Source organism: Eleutherodactylus coqui, chromosome 4 (genome assembly GCF_035609145.1).
Source record: "Eleutherodactylus coqui strain aEleCoq1 chromosome 4, aEleCoq1.hap1, whole genome shotgun sequence".
NCBI lineage: Eukaryota > Metazoa > Chordata > Amphibia > Anura > Eleutherodactylidae > Eleutherodactylus > Eleutherodactylus coqui.
The window spans coordinates 70972878-70994354 of record NC_089840.1 but is presented as its reverse complement, the minus strand read 5'-3'; the positions used below and the strand labels follow the sequence as shown (position 1 = coordinate 70994354).

The window sequence follows — 21477 nt, the reverse complement described above, 5'->3', positions numbered from 1 at the left end:
CTATCATAATGATAGGTCATCAATATCAACGTTCTGCAAAAGCCCATTAATGGATTAAAAATGTAGCATTTCTAATATAATTATCTTATCAGCAAACGATACATTTTCACGCTGCCTATCATTCTCAGCCCTCACTATACACTGAAAATCATTGCATTAGAAACACCTACTCAATAATGGGCAGGTCCACCTTTTTGGGTAATCAGTTGGGACACATTTTGCAGATAAAACGCGAGCAGATCTGACAGTCCTATCCAGCATATCCCAAACAGGTTACAGTTCGGTGACTTTGGGGACCAAGGCAGTGTGGAGAATCCACTGTCGTTTTCCTCAAACCAGTACCTAGTAATCTTGAGCTTGATGACACAGACAGTTGTCCGGTTGAAAGAAGACACTGTGATTGTGGTTCAGTTTCGTCGTTCACTACACCGCTGCAAATGGAGGTGACAGTGGGTGTCAAAGGCAGTACATGTAATGGGCATCATGAGACCAAATATCCTCCAGCCAAATGCCTGGAAATGGTTCCTACAGACACAGGGGCCTGTAAAGATGTTACACCAGTGCCACTTGTCCCCGGATGGCATTCAATGAAACAATTGGAGCTGCTCATGCTTGTGGGATTGATCAGATAACCCTGTCTACTGGTGGTCTGTCAAGGGTGTGTACCCTCACGTACCCACCTCCTAACTGGGCAGAACGGTCCAGGTGGGGGACAATTCATCGAAACGGCCAACCAGCTTCTCACATTGCAATAATACGCCCCCACTCCAACTCTTAACTGGGCGAAATCTCTTCAATTGGGTTGTAGAGGCATCTAGTGGTCAACAAGCTCTACAGAAGCAAAAAAAGAGGTAACTACACACAAGGAGCCTCTGAGAAACTTTTTATAGGCAAATGGTAAAACCACTTTTAGGGCTCAGGTGCCAAGACCATTCATCTAATCATGACACAACTCTTATTCCTTCTGAGATGTAACTGCATGCTGAGTTTTACAGCAAAATGGAAACTCCTAGGTTTTTTGACGGTTCGTATTGCCCAAATGTGTTTCAGAGTGGATTCCTGTCTTTCAGTATTAAAATACCACAGCAAAAAACATTTTGAGCTTTTTTGTGTTCTCACCCTTTTATACACGCTTTACATATCTAAAGTAACAGTGCTGATAAATAACAAAAAGTAAAATATTAACACAAACCCTACTACAGATTAATGTGTAACCACACCAGTAATTGTTTGTCCGGTTTTATTTAAATGACACTGCGTAATTCAGTAAATCCTCCCAATGGGGTGACATTCAGATTGATAGAGCAGAAAGATTGCTAGAACCGTGTGTAAGGTATAAAATCCTGGTTAAACTTGTACAAAGGAAGATGAGAAAAGGTATTTAACAGTTCAGCGTTTAAAAAACAAAAACTTTTTTAAAAAACACAATATGAGAATATGAGCAATGATTGGTTACAGAAGAACTAACTGGTGGCAAGTCTACAAATTTGGTTCCTCAAGTAGGTGCATAGCTGATTCATCAAGTCTCTATTGTGGCCTTCCACCCAATGCATCTCTACCAAGACATTACTACCATCCTTCTTAATATTCACCAGACACTTAAAAAGAAAGGAAGAGTTGCTGCTACAAGCAGGTTGTGGTGCTTCAGTTGTGGTTTGGTTGACTTCTTCAGAGGAATCATGCTCATCAACTTCAGTGTTCGGACCGAGAGCAGAGGAGTCCTCCACTTCTTCTGGCACTGTCCTGGAGTCCTCCTCCATAGATTCAGGAATGGTTTCCTCGGTCAAAGCTGGAGCATTACTTATATCTGATGTACAAAGACTCTTCTCAATAGAGGATGCTGTTTTTTCGGTGACTTCATCTTCAGTTGGTCTTTCATCCTTTTGAGCTAATGAGAAGTTTTCATCAGGAGCTCGGGGTAACTCTCTCAGTTGTCTCATTCGATCCCTCTTTTTTCTGCGGATGTGCACCCAGGAGTTTTCAATTGCTGTCAAAAATAAACTTTCTTCCTCATTCCCACAGGGCACAGGTTTATGTTGTACCTGGAAGGAAATAATGTTTCTGAATTACGTATGAACAGAGCCATGAACGTTTCATATATATTAAAGTAATACAAACTTCATGTGCACAAGGACATGGTGATCAATACTAAAGGCCCTTTTACACTGGCAGCTATCAGGCCTGAACACTCCTCCGAACACTCATTCGTCCAACAATGGGGCTGCGTAAAGGATCCAACAATCAGACAACGAATGAGTTCATTGTCCAGTTTCAGCAAGTATAAAAATGCCCAGTGATTGGTGAAACATCTCCCCATGTGAACAAGGAGCTATACAGCCAGCCTATGGTGACAAACATTTCTCCCCATTAACCAATTCTCAGCCCATGTAGAAGAAAATTAAACAAACACCAATCAACATAAGAGTTAATTGGCACTCGTTACATCGGCCTGTGGAAAAGGACCATAAAGATACCTACAGAAGGCAGTTTCATTGCAACTGGACGATGGTCATCCCTCCAAACACTCTGAATGTCATGTATAGAGAGGAGGATGTGTGTGGGGAGTTATGCGGATTTGGGGGACCATCATGCTTCAAAAAATGTAAAAATATCCATGACTCTCTCGAAGGAGGGGTGAAAAGTCTTTTTTTCCTTTGATTGATAGGGGTGTTAGAAATATGTCACAGCAAACAGCTACCCTTGATGATGTCCACGTGACACATAAATTGACGTCTCACTAAAGAAATCAATAAATAAGCAGTTTTGGTTCCCTCGCATGGCTTTCACTTTGTTGTAGAGCTGTATCTGAGAAAACCCTGTAATGGATCAATCTCTGCTAACATCCTCGAGCCAAGATTAGGCTAGGGTTCCAAAATATCACTCCCAAGTGGCAGGATTACTTCAAGGTTTTTTGAACCATACAGATTAAAATCAACTAGCTATTTTTTTTTGTCTCGCAACATAGAGTTAGGACGGTTCCAGGGCAGGGATTCCACTTTCCCGCTCTGGTCGGGGATACAGGAAAGGGGAATTCCCTCGGCAGAACAGAACTCAGCCGTCTCTGGATGGAACTGAACAGCACCAGGTGAACACCACTGCCTGTAATGGGCACGCCCGCTTTCCACCCAGCTGCCCGGCTTTTGGACGGGAGAAAAAACACAGCATGCAGCATTTTCCCATCTGATATTTTCAGCCAGATCTGTGATGGAAGCTCCGACTGGAGGTTTCGATGCAGATGTGAAACCGGCCTTAGAGAAACAGTCTCCTAGTCTGCACACACAATAGATGTGTAGATCCCGTCTTAATGCTATTTGGTTACATTTACTCCAATAAAAGAACTACAGAGAATAGGTAGCTGCTTTCTTAAAGGGGTTGTCCCGCGCCGAAACGGGGTTTTTTTTTTTTAACCCCCCCCCCCCCGCTCAGCGCTTACCTGAATCCCGGCGGTCCGGCGTCTTCATACTTACCTGCTGAAGATGGCCGCCGGGGTCTGCTCCCTCCGTGGACCGCAGCTCTTCTGTGCGGTCCATTGCCGATTCCAGCCTTCTGATTGGCTGGAATCGGCACGTGACGGGGCGGAGCTACACGGAGCCGGCATTCTGCACGAGCGGCTCCATTGAAGAGAGCAGAAGACCCGGACTGTGCAAGCGCGGCTAATTTGGCCATCGGAGGGCGAAAATTAGTCGGCTCCATGGGAACGAGGACGCTAGCAACGGAGCAGGTAAGTAAAAAACTTTTTATAATTTCTGTATGGCTCATAATTAATGCACAATGTACATTACAAAGTGCATTAATATGGCCATACAGAAGTGTATAGACCCACTTGCTGCCGCGGGACAACCCCTTTAAACCCTTAACGACCGCCGATATGCCTTTTGGCGGCCTGTATTGGTGGTCTATGTATGAAGAGAGATTGCGTGGCATTCTCCCTCCGGATAACATGGGCGCTGGCTGTTTCCTACAGCCAATATCCACCGGCAACAGCTCCGATGAGCCGTGCGGCTTATCGGAGCTGTGACTTCAACTAAATGCCGCTGTCAATTCTGACAGCGGCAATTAACGTTCCGGGGGCCCGTACGGTCCCCCGCGATGAGATCACAGGGAGCTTTGAAGGTGTCATAGCAGCTGGGGGCCTTCTGAAAGACAAAAGGGCTGTCGTGGCAGAATGCCTAACAAGCCATGCCCTTGCGGTGGCTTGATAGACTGCCTGCCTGGTTGCAGTTTGTTATAATGCTATGGCATTACATCATGCTTCAGGAGCAATCAAAGCATTGCATGTTCATGCCCCTCTGGGGACAAAAAAGTAAAAATAAGAACAATAAAATTTTACTAATTATTTTTAAAAAGTAATAAAGTTGGGGAAAAAAGCCTTTTGTCATATTTATAATAAAATAATAAGACAAAAATACAAGTATAGTATTGCTACGTCCGTAAAAGTCTGATCTATCAAAGTGACACATTATTTACCCCGCAAGATGAACGTAGCCCGAAAGAAAAATAAAGAATGCCAGAAATGGTCTTTTTTGGTCACCCTGTAAAAAATGCAATAAAAAGTCGTATGTATCTCAAAACAGTATCAACGCAAACTACAGGATGTCCTGCAAAACATGAGCCGTTGCACAACTATGTCAACGGAAAAAAATAAAATAAAAGCAGTAGAGCAAAGAAAAAAAGTTTGGCATATAAGTTTGGTATCCCACAGAATTAAGTTATCTTTTCACTTTTGTTGCCGTTTTTGCACCGTAGAAACAAAATGCACACAAAGATGGTGGAATTTGTTTTTTTTTTTTTTTATTTTACTCCACTTCGAATTTTTAAAATTTTTTCAGTACATTATCCGGTACATTAAATAGCACCATTGAAAAATGCAACTCGTCCCGCAAAAAACAAGCCTTCATACAGCGACGTTGATGGATAAATAAAAGGAGTTACGATTTTTTTTAAAGGGGTGAGGAAAAAACGAAAATGGAAAAATGAAAATGAATGAAAAAAAAGCTCGGTTAATGGCAATGCTAGGGATTTTTCCACTAATCATGCTCCCCTGACACCTCCCCATCTTTCCATACTAATTAAGCATTGCTGGCAATTCTTTGTAAAGACTGAAGATGCTTGGCTGTTTACTGTCAATTAACTATTTGCAAATTGGGTAAACTTGCTATAATATTTCACAAATTCATCTGTTCTTCCATCTGTCATTCTGCATTTTAATATGTAAAAAAACACACATTTGGTTTGTCACTTTGCGCCCATACTAAACGAAGAGGGGGGAAAGGGACAGGAAGAACAAAGAGACGCAAGTCCTCTCCGTCGTAGCAAAGTCTGCATCGGTGTGACAAGGCTGTATGTGTGTAACTTGTGCAGATGACAGACTCGTTAGATCTACAAGACAACAAGTATTTCTATTATGTAAACCTAGGCTGAAGCTATCATAGCCATAGCTATCTTGATTTTTGATTAGTTGCCTCGGCTCAAGAGCAGATCTCTCTGAACAGATTTGTTTATTACCATAGATAACTTAAAGGGGTTGGCCCATAAATGACATTTATCACCCGCCTACAGGATAGTGATAAATGTGTGGTGGTTTGTGGTCCAACAGAACAAAGTCCAATGGGTCCAATGAGAACAAAGTCCCTGTGTGAATAGAGCAATGGTCACACAAGCACACTACTGTCTATGGGACTGACAAAGGAAACTCCGGAAGGGCATAAAGCTCTTGTGGAACAGAAGTCCTATAGATTTACAGTCTATGGGACTGACGGAGATAGCCAAGCACTGTACTCAGCTATCTACATCAGTCCCATAGACAGTGGGTGTAGTGCTTGTGCCCATACGTGACCACTGCTCCATGCACACAGAGGACTCAACACTCTTTGTACTTGTGATGGCTGGTGGCCCAGCGGTCAGACCTCCAGTGCTCATACACATATATATCATGTAGATAGGTGATAAAATCTATGGGCCATTCCCTCTAATTCACAAATGGTGTACCGGGTTATGTTCCACCATTAACGTCCCTACCACTGTACATGGCATTCTCCACTTCCGTCTCCCTGCTCCATTTACACACATCAGCCATTCTTACTATGCAATGAGTTAACTGTCTATAACGGGATCTGGAGATCCTGTATTCTGCTTCCTCCAGGCACAGCTTCACTCACCCAAGACACAGAGGGTCATTCATCTAAAACCTCAATATCAATAGAGGAGTGCAGTGACCGTTCATATGTGTAGAATTCCTGTTCATGTTAAGGCCCATTTACATGCAAAGATAATCTTTCAAACAATTGAAAGATTGAAAGTTTAGGTGATCTTTTTGCATAAAGTGTTAATAGCCACTAATTGCCATTAACACTTTATCATCTTCATTTGCATGTAAGTGAGCCTCCAGGGGCTGTCTGCAGAGCCCCGAGTTACACGCCCAGCTTTGCACACAGTTGCATTGTTCTCCTCAGGGCTGCAGGCAAATTACACTATAATCTCGAGACTACTGTGGAGAACACAGCAAGTGGTCTTTTGAGAGAGACTTTCTCTCTCTGTGGCTGAAAGATGGATTTTAAGCTTACTTTGAAATCATTGTTCAGACGAAAAGTGCACGATGGCCATGTTTACATAGACGATTATCACTCATTTCAGTCGTTTGAACGAATTTCTGAGTGATAATCATTATGTGCAAATGGCCCTTTACTTTATAGCTTGCAGCTCACAGTAAATAAACATTAGATGTCTGAGGACGTTTTTGCAGGACGATTCAAAGATTTGCAACATTGTGTTATCACTTTGTCATTATGGGGTACTGAGTGCAGGATGATGGGGAAGCTTGACATTTTTTATAAATTTTTCCTGGATGAAAGTTTACAGTAATGGCCAATAGTTTAATTAAAAAAAGAAAAAGTACTGAGCTCTTTAATCTCACACAATCAAACACAAATTTCTTGTGGGCCGGCCTTTGTAAACTATTTAGTGGCCTCAGCGGTCATGTAATGCACTTAGGGTGCCTCCACACGGGTGTTTGCGTTGTTGGGCGGGCAAAAAACGTGACGATAGGGCAACTGTGTGCCTGCTTTGTAAAGTGCGCTATCGTGCCTTTTTTCGAGCAAACCGTGGCTCGATATGGATACATGGGCGGCTAAAAAAAGCAAGAAAGGCAGAAAGATAGAACATGCCACGATTTTTTGGTATCACAGCATCACAACAGAGAACACATCGCAGCTGTAAATGAAACCATGGATAGACATTGGTTTCAGAAATCTGCTCTTTTACTCATGCTTGAATAAAGCAAAAAACACTGCATTTTAGTGCCCGCGTGGAGGCACCCTCACTGGGACATCAGTATGGACTATCAGCACTGATGCCATTGATTTGGTCATCGCTAGCAGCTTGTAAAGAAAGGCAGATCCACGGAGGCATCTGCCCTGTATCAGTGGAGGATTGTGGAGTGGACTATTGTTTTATGTTTTTAATGTTAGGAAATTTGCGGGTTTTTTTTCCCCCTACAATCAATTGGACAACCACTTTAACCTTTTGACGACACAGGACGTAAGATTACGTCCTGCACGTTTGGGGTGTATATAAAGGGAGATCGCATGCAACGTGGGTGCTGGCGGCAACAGCTCCGATAAGCCATGCAGCTCAATTCTGTCAGTGGCATTTAAATCCCCCAACCAATGTTCAGTGGTCCCGTACAGCCTCCCGTTATTAGATCGCAGGGCGCCGTGCGGGTGTCATAGCAGTCGGGGGACTTCTAAGAGGCCCCATGGCTGTCATGGCATAATGCCTATCAAGCCAGGCCTGTGGGTGGCTTGTTAGAATGTCTGCCCGATCGCAGTTTGATGCAATGCTATGGCATTACATCATACTGCAGGAGCGATCAAAGCATCGCAACTTGAAAAAAAGTTAAAATAAGATCAATAAAATGTTACTAATTATTAAACAAACGAAAAAAAAGTAATTAAAAAACATCCCTTTTGCCATATTTATAAGAAAATAATCTAAATAATAAAACAAAAATACATATTTGGTATTACTGTGTCCATAAAAGTCCGATCTATCAAGGTGAACAGCGTCAGAAAAAATAAAGAATGCCAGAGTCGCGCCTTTTTGGTTACTCTGTCGCCAAGACAAAATGTAATAAAAAGCGATCAAAAAGTCGTATGTACTCCAACGGAAAGAACAGGACATTCTGCACAAAATAAGATGTCGCACAACTATGTCGACGAAAAAATAACAGTTATAGCCGTCAGCACGGGGCAGAAGAAAACAAAACAATATAAATTTGGTATAGTAGTAATCGTACTGACCCACAGAATAAAGTTGTCAGGTCATTTTTGTTGCAGCCTTACGCTGTAGAAACAAGACACACCCAAAGATGGCAGAATTTTTTTCTTTTTCTATTTCACTCCACTAAAAACTTCTTGAAAGTTTATCAGCACATCATATGGTACATTAAATAGTACCATTTAAAACTACAACTCGTCCCGCAAAAAACAAGCCCTCATACAGCGATGTCGATGGATAAATAATAGCGCTTTAAAATAAATAAAGGCTTCTTACACAGGCAGATGATCACGAATGAATGTTCTTTTAAAAGGGGGGGAAACGAAAGTTGGGGAAAAATGGGGGGGTGGCGCTTAAGGGGTTAATCCTGAGACTTATACATGACACCCTTTCTAAAACACTTTGTTACAGCTTTCTTGACACCTACCTTCAGATCAGTAAGTATCCTTTTTAAGCAGTTTGTGACCACGGAGGTATGTTCCGAGTCACCTGAGGAGTCACACTTTTCTTTCAGCATCTTCACTGTAGTCTCCAGCACACAGAACATCATTGGTTTGCGTGGCCTTTCCAGTTTCCTTTTCTTAGAAGGAGGGTTCTGAATGGTTAAAGAAAAAGAAAACAACAATTCCATCAAACATTTATAAAACAGATTAAAAAACTGGCCAAAGATGGAGACTAGAGATGAGCGAGCATACTCGCTAAGGCAAACTACTCGAGCGAGTACTGCCATATGCGAGTACCTGCCTGCTCGTCTCTAAAGATCCGGCTGCCGGCGCGGGTGAGCGGTGAGTTGCGGGAGTGAGCAGGGGGGAGCGAGAGTGAGAGAGAGATCTCCCCTCCGTTCCTCCCCGCCGCTCCCTGCCGGCAGCCGAATCTTTAGAGACGAGCGGGCAGGTACTCGAATAAGGCACTACTCGCTCGAGTAGTTTGCCTTAGCGAGTATGCTTGCTCATCTCTAATGGAGACACGTCACCTGTATGTTCTAGATAAGGTTGAGTACAGTTTCTCCTTGTGGAGACTGCCAAGTAGGCGTGAGGGGACTTAAGTAAATGGAATGTGGTACAATACCCCACATCGCCACCTATTGGAAAACAGCTTTCCTATAAATTAGCGTTGTTGGAAATATTATGTAGGAGTAGCCTAGATTATTAAGTAATCTCTGTCTCAGCGTGTAAACTTTTAAAACAAGACCTTTGTAAAACAGTATCACTCACTCCTCCATGGTGTATGGCCATGGGTCTGTTTACACTGCTGGGTACTGTAATGAGTGCATACACGGAAAAGGCATTAGAAAGTTTCAGTGCTTCATATGCTGAAAGATGCTTCATTTGCAAATGCCAAGAAGCACTTTAACCCCTTGAGTGGCACGCCCGGAAAATCTCCGGGGCTTGCTGCACTGACCATGCAGTTAAACCCCAGAAGATTTCCGTGGACAGCTCTAGTGCTGAAATGTGCAGAGCACTGAGCTGTCATCTAAAATCTTCCAGGGTTTTTACTGCATACTCAGCGCAGCAAGCAACGGAGATTTCCCTGCCGTAATACCAACTGTTAAAGTAGTACAGGACTTTCAAATACTTGCGAGATTAAATTGCATTGTTGCCTGTGAGGCATGACATGGTAATAATAAACCTGCCACTGAAGGGGTTAATAGGTACTATATAATGCAAAGAATATCAGAGTGCATTAGAGGATTCACACACTTTTTCCGATGCAGCTTAGTTGTGCTGCTTTTATAGGATGCGGTGGTTATGAACTCGCTAAATGAGTTCAAGAGGGCCAGAAAGCATTTCCTGAGTGCAAACATATTACGTTATAGCCACTAATTGCTGCAGAAGGGTCGCTGATCCGGGGATTATTCTGATTGCCAGATTTAGACTCAGAAAATAATTTTTTATCCCTATAATGAGGAAAATTGGTTTCTACTTCATTGTTTTTTTTTATCTTCTCAACGTTGAAGGATAATAGGCTGAACTGGGTGGACATATGTCTTCCTTAAGCCTTACACTATGTTACAGCTGAAACCTCTCCAGCACCTTTAAAATCCAAGTGGCAAAAAACACACCGAAAAGATCTGCAGTAATTTGCAGTTAATCACATGCGGGTTTGCCCCAGCTTTTGACAGTATAGCACATTATGCTAATAGACACACTGAATTAAAGAGTGATTACATAAGCCATACATGTGCACCGACCACAGCTGTGAATGGGAGATGCAGCACTAATTCTCTGCATACATTTGAGCAAATGACAAGCTAATTAAAGGGATTTTCCCATTAAAGACCTTTATCCACGAAATAACGGAAAAATGTCTGATCGTTGGGAGTCCAAGCACAGGGCCCTCTGGTAATCCTGAGACAAGCCCAACCAAATGCCCCAAGAGCAGTGGTGTGCAAACTCAACCGCCACTTCATTCATTGCCGGGAAGAGATTGCCCAGTGCATCTGTCTCTTCCAGTCCCATAAAAGAGAACAGTGCTGTGGTCAAGCATGCGCACTGTCGCTTTCGGATGCGTCGGACTCAGGATCTCTAGGGGTCCCAGCGGTCCGACATCCACAAGTCCGTTGTCTCAGTGTAACATATGACTCCACCCTCTCCAGTAAACCACATATATAAGCCCTAGCCACCTCCAGCTCAATCACATCTCTTAGATACAATCTTTCTTCAACCCTGAATCAACAAAATGCTAGTGCATTCCCTCATCATCTCCCATCTAGACTACTGCAACATCCTTCTCTGCAGCCTCCCATCCAGTTGCTCTTGCGCCCCTCAAGTTCATCCTCAACTCTGCTGCCCAGCCAATCCACATCTCCCCTCGTTACTCCACCACTTCTGCCCATCGTTCAGCAAATCCAGTTCAAGATATGATCAATGAAATAGAAGGTCGTCCACAACCGGTTTCCTCCATACATCTTTGATCTAATATCCCAATACCCCCCCGGCCATAGCCTCCAGTCCTTGCTAGACCTCCTCCTCTATTCTGCTCTTCACACAATCGTCTCCAGGACTTTTCCCGTGCGTCATCTATACTCTGGAACTCGCTGCCTCAACATATCAGACTCTCTGCCACCTTGGAAAGCTTCCAAAGCAACCTACAAAGCTAACTCTTCAGTAAGATCGCCAACCTCCAGTAACCCTCCTTCCTTCTCTTTCCCTGCTCCTATAGGAGTCTATGGGACCTGCCAGCATATATTGGCCAAAATATACTTCCAGAACTATCTTTTTGGCCACCGTATATACACCGGACATATTTCAGCCTTGTACGTTTCATTTTTCACGGTGCCGACGTATTTACGCGCAGTATCATCGCCCATTTGAACAAATGCATTAGAATCCAATGCCTCAGATGGTCGCATATATACGGTCAGGCGTAAAAACGTGGTGTATATGCGCTCGTGTAAATGAAGCCTTAGAGTCGTTTTACACGGACCGACTGTTGGCCGAAAAATCATTTAAGCGGGTGATTTTGACCAACTGTTGTCCTGTGTAAACGCGGGACCAGGCAGGCTACAAAGCGAGAAATCACTCATTAGTTGCTTCATTTCGGCTCCTGTTGCTCAGAAAGTATAAACCCCAATAATTCTATCAACAATACCTCATTACAGGTACGTGTCCCAGCTAGATTACTTTATTACTATTTCTTTGACAAGTATGGGGTTACACCTGACAGCTCTGTGCATTCTCCGGTGTGCGAGCTTGATACAAGAGGCAACCATATTAATGGCAGAACGGTAGGGAAAGCGCCCTGTGACTCCCCCAGCCGCTGCGCCTAAGGTAAGGTTCGCACAAGCCTCTTTTGTACTAAAGAACAGTTTAAATATATTATCTGATGGAGTAATATATAGGATATATGCAGCATGTTCTGTTTTTGCTGTGCTGGCCTCGTGTTCTCCCCTGAAGTGTACCGCAACTATAAAAGTACGTCCATGCTTGTATTTGCTGCAGGGCTTATAGCTTACATAACATCTAGCAGCGTTGGTTCACTTAGCAGGCAAAACACTCCACAAATACAGACGACACAATGCCAACACCAAGGCACTTGCGTAAGCTTCCTGATCTCTGCATGGCAAAGACAAGTGTGCGGAGCCACTCAGGACTGCACATCTGTAAAAAGTAGAGGAAATCAAAATATGGGCTAATGTATACAAAACAGGAGCTGGCGATGTGTTCTAGTCGAACGATATTAAACACACAGACAATTCCTGGCTTACAAATGAGACCAAACGCTTGTCCGTAGCACGACAGAACTGTAGCTACAGCCGTTTGAAGTGGGGTCGGGTGGACTGAATTGATATTAGTGCAATATGTCTCAACTTGAATTATGGGTGGAGACATGGGTTGGCCGGCCTGCAGTACATGGAACGCCACAGCTGCTGATTGGCAGCTGCCGAGAGCTCGTGTAAAGGAAACGTGTAAAGGCTTCAAAGAGGGAGGGAGCTCCCTCTGTATTGTAATCAACGGGTTGTCATGGCATTATTACATTATTTATTCAGCCTAGTAATTCTATTTAAAAAAAAAAAGCCAAATAGCTGTTTTCTGTTCATCGCATTTCCCCCAAAACAGGAATAAAATGCCAGGAAAAAGTCAAATGCACCTCAAAATGGTGCCAATAAAAACTACAACTAATCACACAAAAAACAAGCCCTCGTACAGCTCTATCGTCAGAAAAATGGAAATGCTCTGGACTTGGAATGTAGTGCCACATAAAATCTTTTTGCAAAAGAAAAATGTTAATATTGAGCGCGATTTGGTGTTGTCATAATCATAATGACCCATAAAAGGGAGTCAACTTAATATTTATACCATAAAGTGAACAGTTTAAAAATGAATCTTAAGGGGAAAAAAAGGTGACTTTTTTTTCCTGTCCCACAAAAAAACAAGTTCCGTAATAAAGCTGCACTGATGAAAAAAAAAAAGTTACGACGGCAGGAACAGAGAAGGGGAAACGATATACTGGTTCTTAAGGCTAAAATTAGTTATGTCACTGAGGGGTTAAAAAATGGACTTCACGTGATTGAGTACTGCACCAAATATATGTGGAAAAAATTCAACATCTACAATAAAAAAAAAAGGGAAACTTCTGGGAGGGTTTTTTTTCCAAATTTCAATGGGTCAGAAGTAGAGACGAGCGAGCGTACTCGCCAAGGCAAATTACTCAACGAGTATTGCCTTTTGCGAGTACCTGCCCGCTCGTCTCTAAAGATTCGGGTGCCGACGGGGGTGAGCGGTGAGTTTCGGGAGTGAGCAGGGTGGAGCGATGATGTTGGGGGGGGGGATTGAAGGAATTGAAGGAATGCTGCCACCCAATAGATGGCGCTGTAGAGGTATTTTTCCATCTTTCTGATTTCAATTTAATGTGATTGTTATGGGTTAAAGCGATTTTCTGGGACATTAAAACTCATGGCCTATCCTTACAATAAATAGAACATGTTTGGAACAACTGCAGCACTTCAGGGATATCCACAGATCCCTTAGGGTTTCCTTCGAAACGTCGTCAGTCTTTTATGGAGGAATAAAAAGCTGAATATTTAAGAAACATCTGATGCTGCCTGGTTTATCTGCTTTTATCCTTACAATAAGGCCGCCTGCACACGGGGGTGGGGGGGTGGGGGGGGGACCAGACACGACGACTTTTTCCCCTTGCGCTACTTTTTCATCTGTTTCATCAATGTCAATTGTGGAAGGGCCACGGATCAGACGGCTTCCATTATCTTCAATGGAAGCAGTCTGCATGGAATTCACGCAAAAATGGAGCAGGCTGCGATTTTTCCCCCGCGAACGGAAAATGACGATTGATCTCCGCTCCTGTGCAGGAAGAATCACCTCCCTATATCATGCTATGGACAGCATTTGCTGCGGAATCTGGAGGCGGACGCCCGCTGTGGATTACGCAGTAAAAATCGGCCCGTGTGCAGGCGGCCTAAGTCATCAATAAATATTACATTGGTGGGGGTCTGACTCCTGGCAACCTTGCTCATCAGCAGTTTGAGGGGGCTGGGGTGCTCCTGCAAGCATCATGTCCCTTGCATTGTTCACCAGCCATAGCTTTGTACTTTTAGTAATGGCACAGCGGTTTAACGTACAAAGCTATGTAAACCATAAAGGGGACACACTGCTGGACAAAAGGCTGCGGGCTCCATCCAACAGCGGATCAGTGGGTGTGCCGAGTTTTGGACCCCCCCACTGATCAAATATCCTACGAAATTGAGGGAATGGATCTAAACTGCAATACCAGACACAGCCCATGGATGGTCGTGGCTCTGTTTGTGTATATACCCGCATAGTAGATACACGGCATATGTTCTGTCTCAGATTAGTGTATGGAAAATCTGCAGGAGGACTCTTTTTTCCTTATCCTGGACAACTCTTTGAAAGTTCTGCAACTTTCTAAAATACATTGGGGTCGATTTACTATTGAAAATCCACCATTTTCTGGTATAAATTGCACCAGAAAACTGTCTCGCATGCTTTGCGCCACATTTATGATGTTTTTGATACTTTTTTGTACCAAGCCTGAAAAAAGGGGCATGGCTTCACAGGCAAAGGGCGAGACCCAAATTGGACTGTTCCCACCAAAACTTTAGTGCAAAATATACCAGCCAATCAATAGGTGGTATACAGTTAAACTAGATAGCCTAAAACTGCGCTAAATTTGTCATTCAGCAGTTTCTGTCTATTACCATATACATAATCTCTGCTTGCTGTTAATGAATGGAATCCTTCTTCTGATACCCAGGAGGCTGAAAACTGATACAAACCCAACATTGTTCACCGCTGAGGGCTTTCATGGAGGCAATCCAATGTGAGCTAACCACATCAACCACATACAACCTACTATCATCAATGTAGTAACTGTATGTAGTCCATCATAGGAAAGAGGTCCTTCTTTATTCTGAAGAGGATGCACTAGAATGGTTCCAGTCACTAACAGCAAGTTCATTTCCTGTACATTACAAAAATGCAGATTTTTCTTAAAAATGATCAAAGATTAACTTTTAGTTAAATAATAATGTAAATTCCTTTTTAATTGGTCAGTGACCATGTCCACAAAAGCTGCAAGCACCACAGAGGTTTTCCTTGCTACCTAACTCAATATTTGAGTACTACAGATGCTTTGGGACAGCAACAAAAACATTAAAAGGTTTCCATCATTAGTTTTACCCCTTGTACGACAATCTAGTATCATTTCCATATGCAGAAGAGGCTGCAATAACATCTAACCTAATTGCGCATTATTTCCAGCCATCAGAATGTAAAAGGTAGTTGAAATTAAACTGTTTACAGGTGAAGTTCCTTAAATCTGCCACTAGATGGCTCTACACAACTACCATATTTAGGACTATGGCTGAATCCACCCATCCTTGTGAACAAAACCCATAGGATAATAGAGTAATGCACAGAAAATCAGTCTGCAAGTAGCGCACAGTCTAGAGCTTTGTCCTAGTTTTACCTAGAGACGCTGGATAATGCACGGTGGGTGAATGGATGGGATTACTATGCAGGTGATTGATCTCTCAGCTATCACACAAAGGCCAACAAAGTGGTAATGCAGAAGCACATCGGCACACGTGGATCATTAATACTCATGCAGAACGCGTGTGCGCCGGGTCACACAATTCTACCCGTTACATTGTGACCCCTGGGTGAGAGCGGCATCACTTTCTTCAGGAGTCATTTAGCAGAAGTCAACTATTCGGGGAAGTAAGTCTATTCCAACAGAAATAAATCACTATGTTGCATGGAATGTCTGGAAGAAATGGATCCAACAGAACATAAGTGCTTCCGTCTGCTCCCCCCATCCCTTGTGCAAACATACAGCCGACAGGGGGTTTATTTTCTGATGGTTTTGCTGATAGGAGGTGGAATTGCACTTAGTGGTTACTGTGGTATGAAGTAGATCTTAGATCTGGCCTCCGCAGTCAGCATTCCGGGTTATCTGCTGTTAGGGCACATTGTAACACAGCTGGCATTGGCGCAGAGCACACTGCTCAGGTACTGATCCCCAGAGCTTTCACTAAAAATGTGCACATGGCATATTTTCCCACTTCATTGTGCCCCATGTAACGGGCCCTCTTACCATCTGTATACTATTCCCACTGGATGAAAACACCAACATAGCAATATGAAGGTAATCTGCACATGTCAGAACAGAGAGCACTGTATAAAAACAGATTTCATTGTCTTATGCATGGCTGGCTTTAGCTACGTGCGACCCGTGTGGTCACACAAGGTGCCAGCCAGTAGTTTGTAGGAGAGAACCAGGCAGGTGTAGGCTGGAGGTGATCTACCCCCTAACATTGGCCTGGCTAGATGATCTTCCTATGCGAAGCTGCATGAATCATCTTCCTCCTGGCTCTGGCTCCTCCCCTGTGATTTTTCAAGGTGCCCCTGTCAGCGCATCATCACCCCCAAAACACAATTGCTTAGTTCCGCTACTGTACTTATGTTATGAGCTTGGTTCTGGTATAGTATTTATTCACTAAGCAGTTCTGCTGTTATCTTGCTGCTTTCTATGTAATATATATCCCTTTTTTTTTGTATGATGAAGGGGAGAGTGTGCCAAAAAAAAAAAATGCAGCACACGGTGCCATTGTGGGAAATACATCTAGGGCTCCGTTGACATCTGTGCTGGAGGCTCCTGTCTCTGGAGCAAGATGCCAGACAAAATAGCGCATAGAACGGTGCCATTATGTCTGGGAAACCGCAAGAGGGCACAACGGAAGCTGAATGGGGTCCATTATAGTCAGTACAGAGAAAGTGCTCTATGAGAAAACTCATTTAACTCCTGGGTAAAGTGGGTGATTTAGCTCTGCTCAGTTGCTATTAAATTGCGTATTCTGCGCATAATTTACGCTGTGAATGGCGCCAATGAAAGTACATTGATTTTCACAGTTTCATTTATTTATTGCATGCATTATAAGCGTAAATAAGAACGCAGCACGTATTACACCCCTACAGCCCTATTGTTTCCTATGGGGGACTTCGGAATGCTGTACATACGTTATTACATTGCATATGTACTGCGTTTTTTTACGCATGTTGCTAGGAAACATGAGAAGTAAAGAAAACGAAACCAGGACGTCAGTGATCATAAAATACGCTGTTTATGTGCAGACATACGCGTGCAAAAACGCCACAACACATTGGGATACGCAGTTCCTTGCGCTGGTAAAATGCCGCGATTTCTGCACAGCGTATTACCATACGGGCGTCTGAGTCCAGAGCACATAAAAAACATGAATCATTATTAAAGCCAGAATACAAATGGAGGAAAACGTATAAAGGGTCTTTCTCGCATACAATTTTTTCCGTGTTTTTAAACAATTTGAAACAAACGAGTGTTTGAGGCGTTTTGGTGGAGCAGGTTTCTAATTCGATTACATTCATAATATGCAGTTTTCCTGGTGTTCTTCAAGTTCTATAGAGAAGGCTATTGGTAAAATGCTAGGAGTCCCCAAAATGCACTGGATACATTGTTTGTGGTGTGCTTTAGATTTCACTATAGACTTTAAAGGGGTTTATCCCTTATCAGTATAGTTTGAAGGGGTTGAACCACAATGACATGTCGTGCCCTATCCACACCATGTGATCCTACACAAAGAAAATGTCTCCCCGCATGCGCAATGGATCCAATTATAGTCATTAGGTCCATTCAGTAACCTCAAAGTAATTAAATGCTTGTCTTTACGGCCCGATTTCGCACTTTTCACCATGTGAAAGCTTTGTGGATGTGAGGCGTTTTAATGTGAAAACAGCCTCGCATCACTATGGGGAATCCCTCCATCCCCACGGGTATGAAGGGACTCCCTCTGCCGTAGCTGTCACAGCCGAAGGAGAGGATCGCCGAGTTCTCCTATTCCTTTCGAGGGGGCCAGAGCTGCCGCCGCCAACGACCCCATTGAAAGCATTGGGCGAAAAAAGATAGGACAATTTATTTTGTGAAAACATCGCAAACAAGAATGAAACCATTGAAAATCATTGATTTAATAATTCTGCATTTTTGCCCGTGTGAAACCAGCCTTATGAACATTTTTAATGCTGTGTTTGGTCAGTGTTTCTGTTTAACATGGATGTAGCACAGGAGAAGCAGCAGGCAAAATAAATACCATCAGGGGCAGAGGCGTAACTTGAAGCTTCTGGGCCCCGATGCAAAACCTGTAACAGGGCCCCCAACTATAATGCTTTATTCATACTACTCGGCTCCCTATATGGAGAAGAGAGGCCTTATGGGCCCCCCCTAAGGCTCCTGGGCCCGGGTGCAACCGCATCCCCTGCATCCTCTATAGTTACGCCCATGATCAGGGGCTACATAGAGGATGCCGTCACTTCTGGCTGCAATTTAAGATAAAATCGAATCAAGAAAAAGGAGAATATGTTGAAGGTTAGCAGTAAATTTTGTCCATTTTACAACACTCTTGAACCACAATTTCTGTTCACTTCCCATTTCGCAGCCTCTACAACATCAACAGGCATCTGGTATGCTCTGCAAAAGCTTGGAAAGTGAGCGTAAAGCTTGCTGGGATATTGCTTTAAAGCCTAGTATTGTTATAAGTTTACATTTACATGACTGCGGACCTTTGAGAGTTGTTCTATGAACGGAGAGAGTGATGACCATACTAAGGACATGCTACTGAAATACCCAGAATATCAAATACGCTTGCCCACATCTTTCACAATCCCCCATTAGTATGTAGAGCTGGAATATACGCAGGCTTCAAAGCTTCCATTTCCTGGAATACCTGAAGTAGTACTAGAGATTTTCCAGCAGTAAGCCTGCCAGGCGGGGATAAGCCAAGCGTCTGTAACGGGAGTTCAGGAATAAACAGATTCCGAATGTGAAGGAAAAGCTTAGTCATCTGTGTAGTGTAATGGGCGCCCGCCTGAACAAGTCAAGGTCACAACGTATGTCAGTCTTCTTTGCAGATTATCTCTCAGAAACAGATCTCTTTCAATTAGGACAGCTATTATTACTAATCTAGGGCCAATAAACGGACACCGTAATTCCCTTTGGAGAAGGGTCATTTGATCGCTCTTGGTCAATCAGCTAGAGAAATTTTCTTTTTTTATGTACAGAAAGTACTTCCTTACAGACTACGATCCGTGGCTGAAGGGCCAGATATTCAGTCGGTCCGTTTGCACTCATTGGTGTTATTAGGGCATTTAATAGAGATACAAACTGCTACAGTGGAGGAGTACGCGGTGCGCTCAAGTTCTAGGGTCACCTATTTTTCAAAATTTACCCTAGAAAGTTGAAAGTGTTGTCACTTCCCAACATAGTCTACCTCTTGACTTCTTCACAACGTCACTGCCATGCTTGCATGAGCGCTGCGTACACTTCTTTAGGGGGTCTGCTTGGCCCACTGGAAAATCGCTGATTCAAGAGCGGCACAACTGAAAAATGTGCAACCATGGAGATCTTCAATCATGACTTATCCATTGTGGCAACTGATGGAAAGAAGCCATCATTTAGCCATCGTTATTATGTGTCAAAATCGCCAGTTAAGATTGTTAGTCAACATTCGCTACAGCTACGTGGGGAAAGCTTTCAACATTTTCAAGTAGGATGGTGTGCACAGATCTTACAGAAATACCGGCTTTGCAGGGAATCTCTGCCATAGTCAATCGGCAGTCCTCCATAACTACTTGCTCCACTCATGCGATCATGTTGTTGGATCGGCTGATGAGTAGGCGAGGCTCCTTTAGTTCGTTCTCACATTTTTCACGTCCATGACACCTTCACCGCATGTCTCATTCAACGAACAATGATTGTTGATGGGTGTCATTCTGCGCAAGTGAAGAAAACGCTGTTCTTGGAACGGGAACGTTACTAATTTAACAAACCCTATTGACATACAGCTGAAAAAATCTACAGTGGAAGATAGTCATGCTGCAGATTTTAAAATTCTCAGCAAACTCCATTTGTTGTGTTGGTGGGGTGGAGGGGGGGGGGGTACAGATTCTCCTTGTGAAGAGCACCTAGTAGGCGGGAGGAGACTTAAAGAGAATTTGCATAAAGAACCATAAACCAAGCTACAGGGAGACTCTTTTCAGAGTCCCGAGCACAGACTCTCCCATACAAGTCTAAGTCTAAGCACGCACACAGGACTCGGAAGAGTCAGATTTTCATCTAGTGTGTGGACTTCAGCGGTGGACACCATAGGAACCAGGAGTATAAAAGAAAACACATCACCCAGCTCCCTGTCACCTGTCCTAACAGCACCTTCAGTTAGCTTATGGTGCTTTAGGTGGGTGACAGGTTCCCTTTAAAAGGCCATGCAATGCTGCTCCTGGAAATTTAGTATGTAAATGGGAGAGGTTACAATGCCTCAGCTATAAGAAGGCAGCTTTCCTACAAGTAAATATCCAACTTTTTAATAGGCCTTTTACCATGACTGTGAATAAAGCCAAAACCAGAGTCATCTCCAGAAGGAAAAGATAGCCATGTACAGACAGACTGGTATGGGGGTTTTTTTCCCCTAGTCAGTGTACAGAAGGTTTTTGGCTAGGGGTAGTCTCCACACAGAAAAATTGTACCAACCGTGTTATAGGCCTCCAACCCAGCCAAAAACCAACTGTACACCGACGAGGGTCAGAAACCCCGTAACAGTCTGTCTGTACATGGTTATCTTTTTCTTCTGGAGAAGACTCTGGTTTTGGCTTGTATTCCCAATCATGTTAAAAGTAGAGATGAGCGAGCGTACTCGTTAAGGGAAATTACTCGAGCGAGTATGGCCATTTTCGAGTACATGCCTGCTTGCCCGAAAAGATTCAGGGGGCCGACGTGGGGTGGTGGTGGTGGTGGGGATCTCCTCCCCCCGCTCCCCCATGCTCACTCCTGCAACTCACCGATCACCCCCGCCAGCCCCCGAATCTTTTCGGACGAGCGGGCATGTACTCAAAAATGGCGATACTTGCTCAAGTAATTTGCCTTAACGAGTACGCTCGCTCATCTCTAGTTACAAGACCTGTCAAACGGTTGGACACTGACTTCCAGGAAAGCTACCTTCTATTTATTGCAGAAATGTCACCATATTTCACAAAATAACTTGTTGATTGCAATGAGTGAATCCCATTGTGAAAATCTACACCAAAAATTGCGCGCCTATTTACTGGGCATTGTGTGATCGTACCCTCAAGGGTCTAGTGAAGTTCATGTCTCAACAGGTCAGAGCTGCTTTGGTTAGATGCGGGGGACCTACACAACATT

At 43.5% G+C, this 21477-nt stretch overlaps 1 protein-coding gene across 1 annotated transcript in view; it reads right to left on the bottom strand.

Moving 5' to 3' along the window:
• Positions 1-1223: 1223 nt before the first annotated feature.
• Positions 1224-21477, bottom strand: part of METTL16 (methyltransferase 16, RNA N6-adenosine) — an 80228-nt gene continuing 59974 nt past the window's right edge. The window contains exons 9-10 of the mRNA XM_066599630.1: positions 8702-8869; positions 1224-2042 (exon numbers count right to left, since the gene is read on the bottom strand). Coding sequence (XP_066455727.1) covers positions 1464-2042; positions 8702-8869 — 747 coding nt within the window. The 3' untranslated portion in view covers positions 1224-1463. The remainder of the gene's footprint in view (positions 2043-8701; positions 8870-21477) is intronic.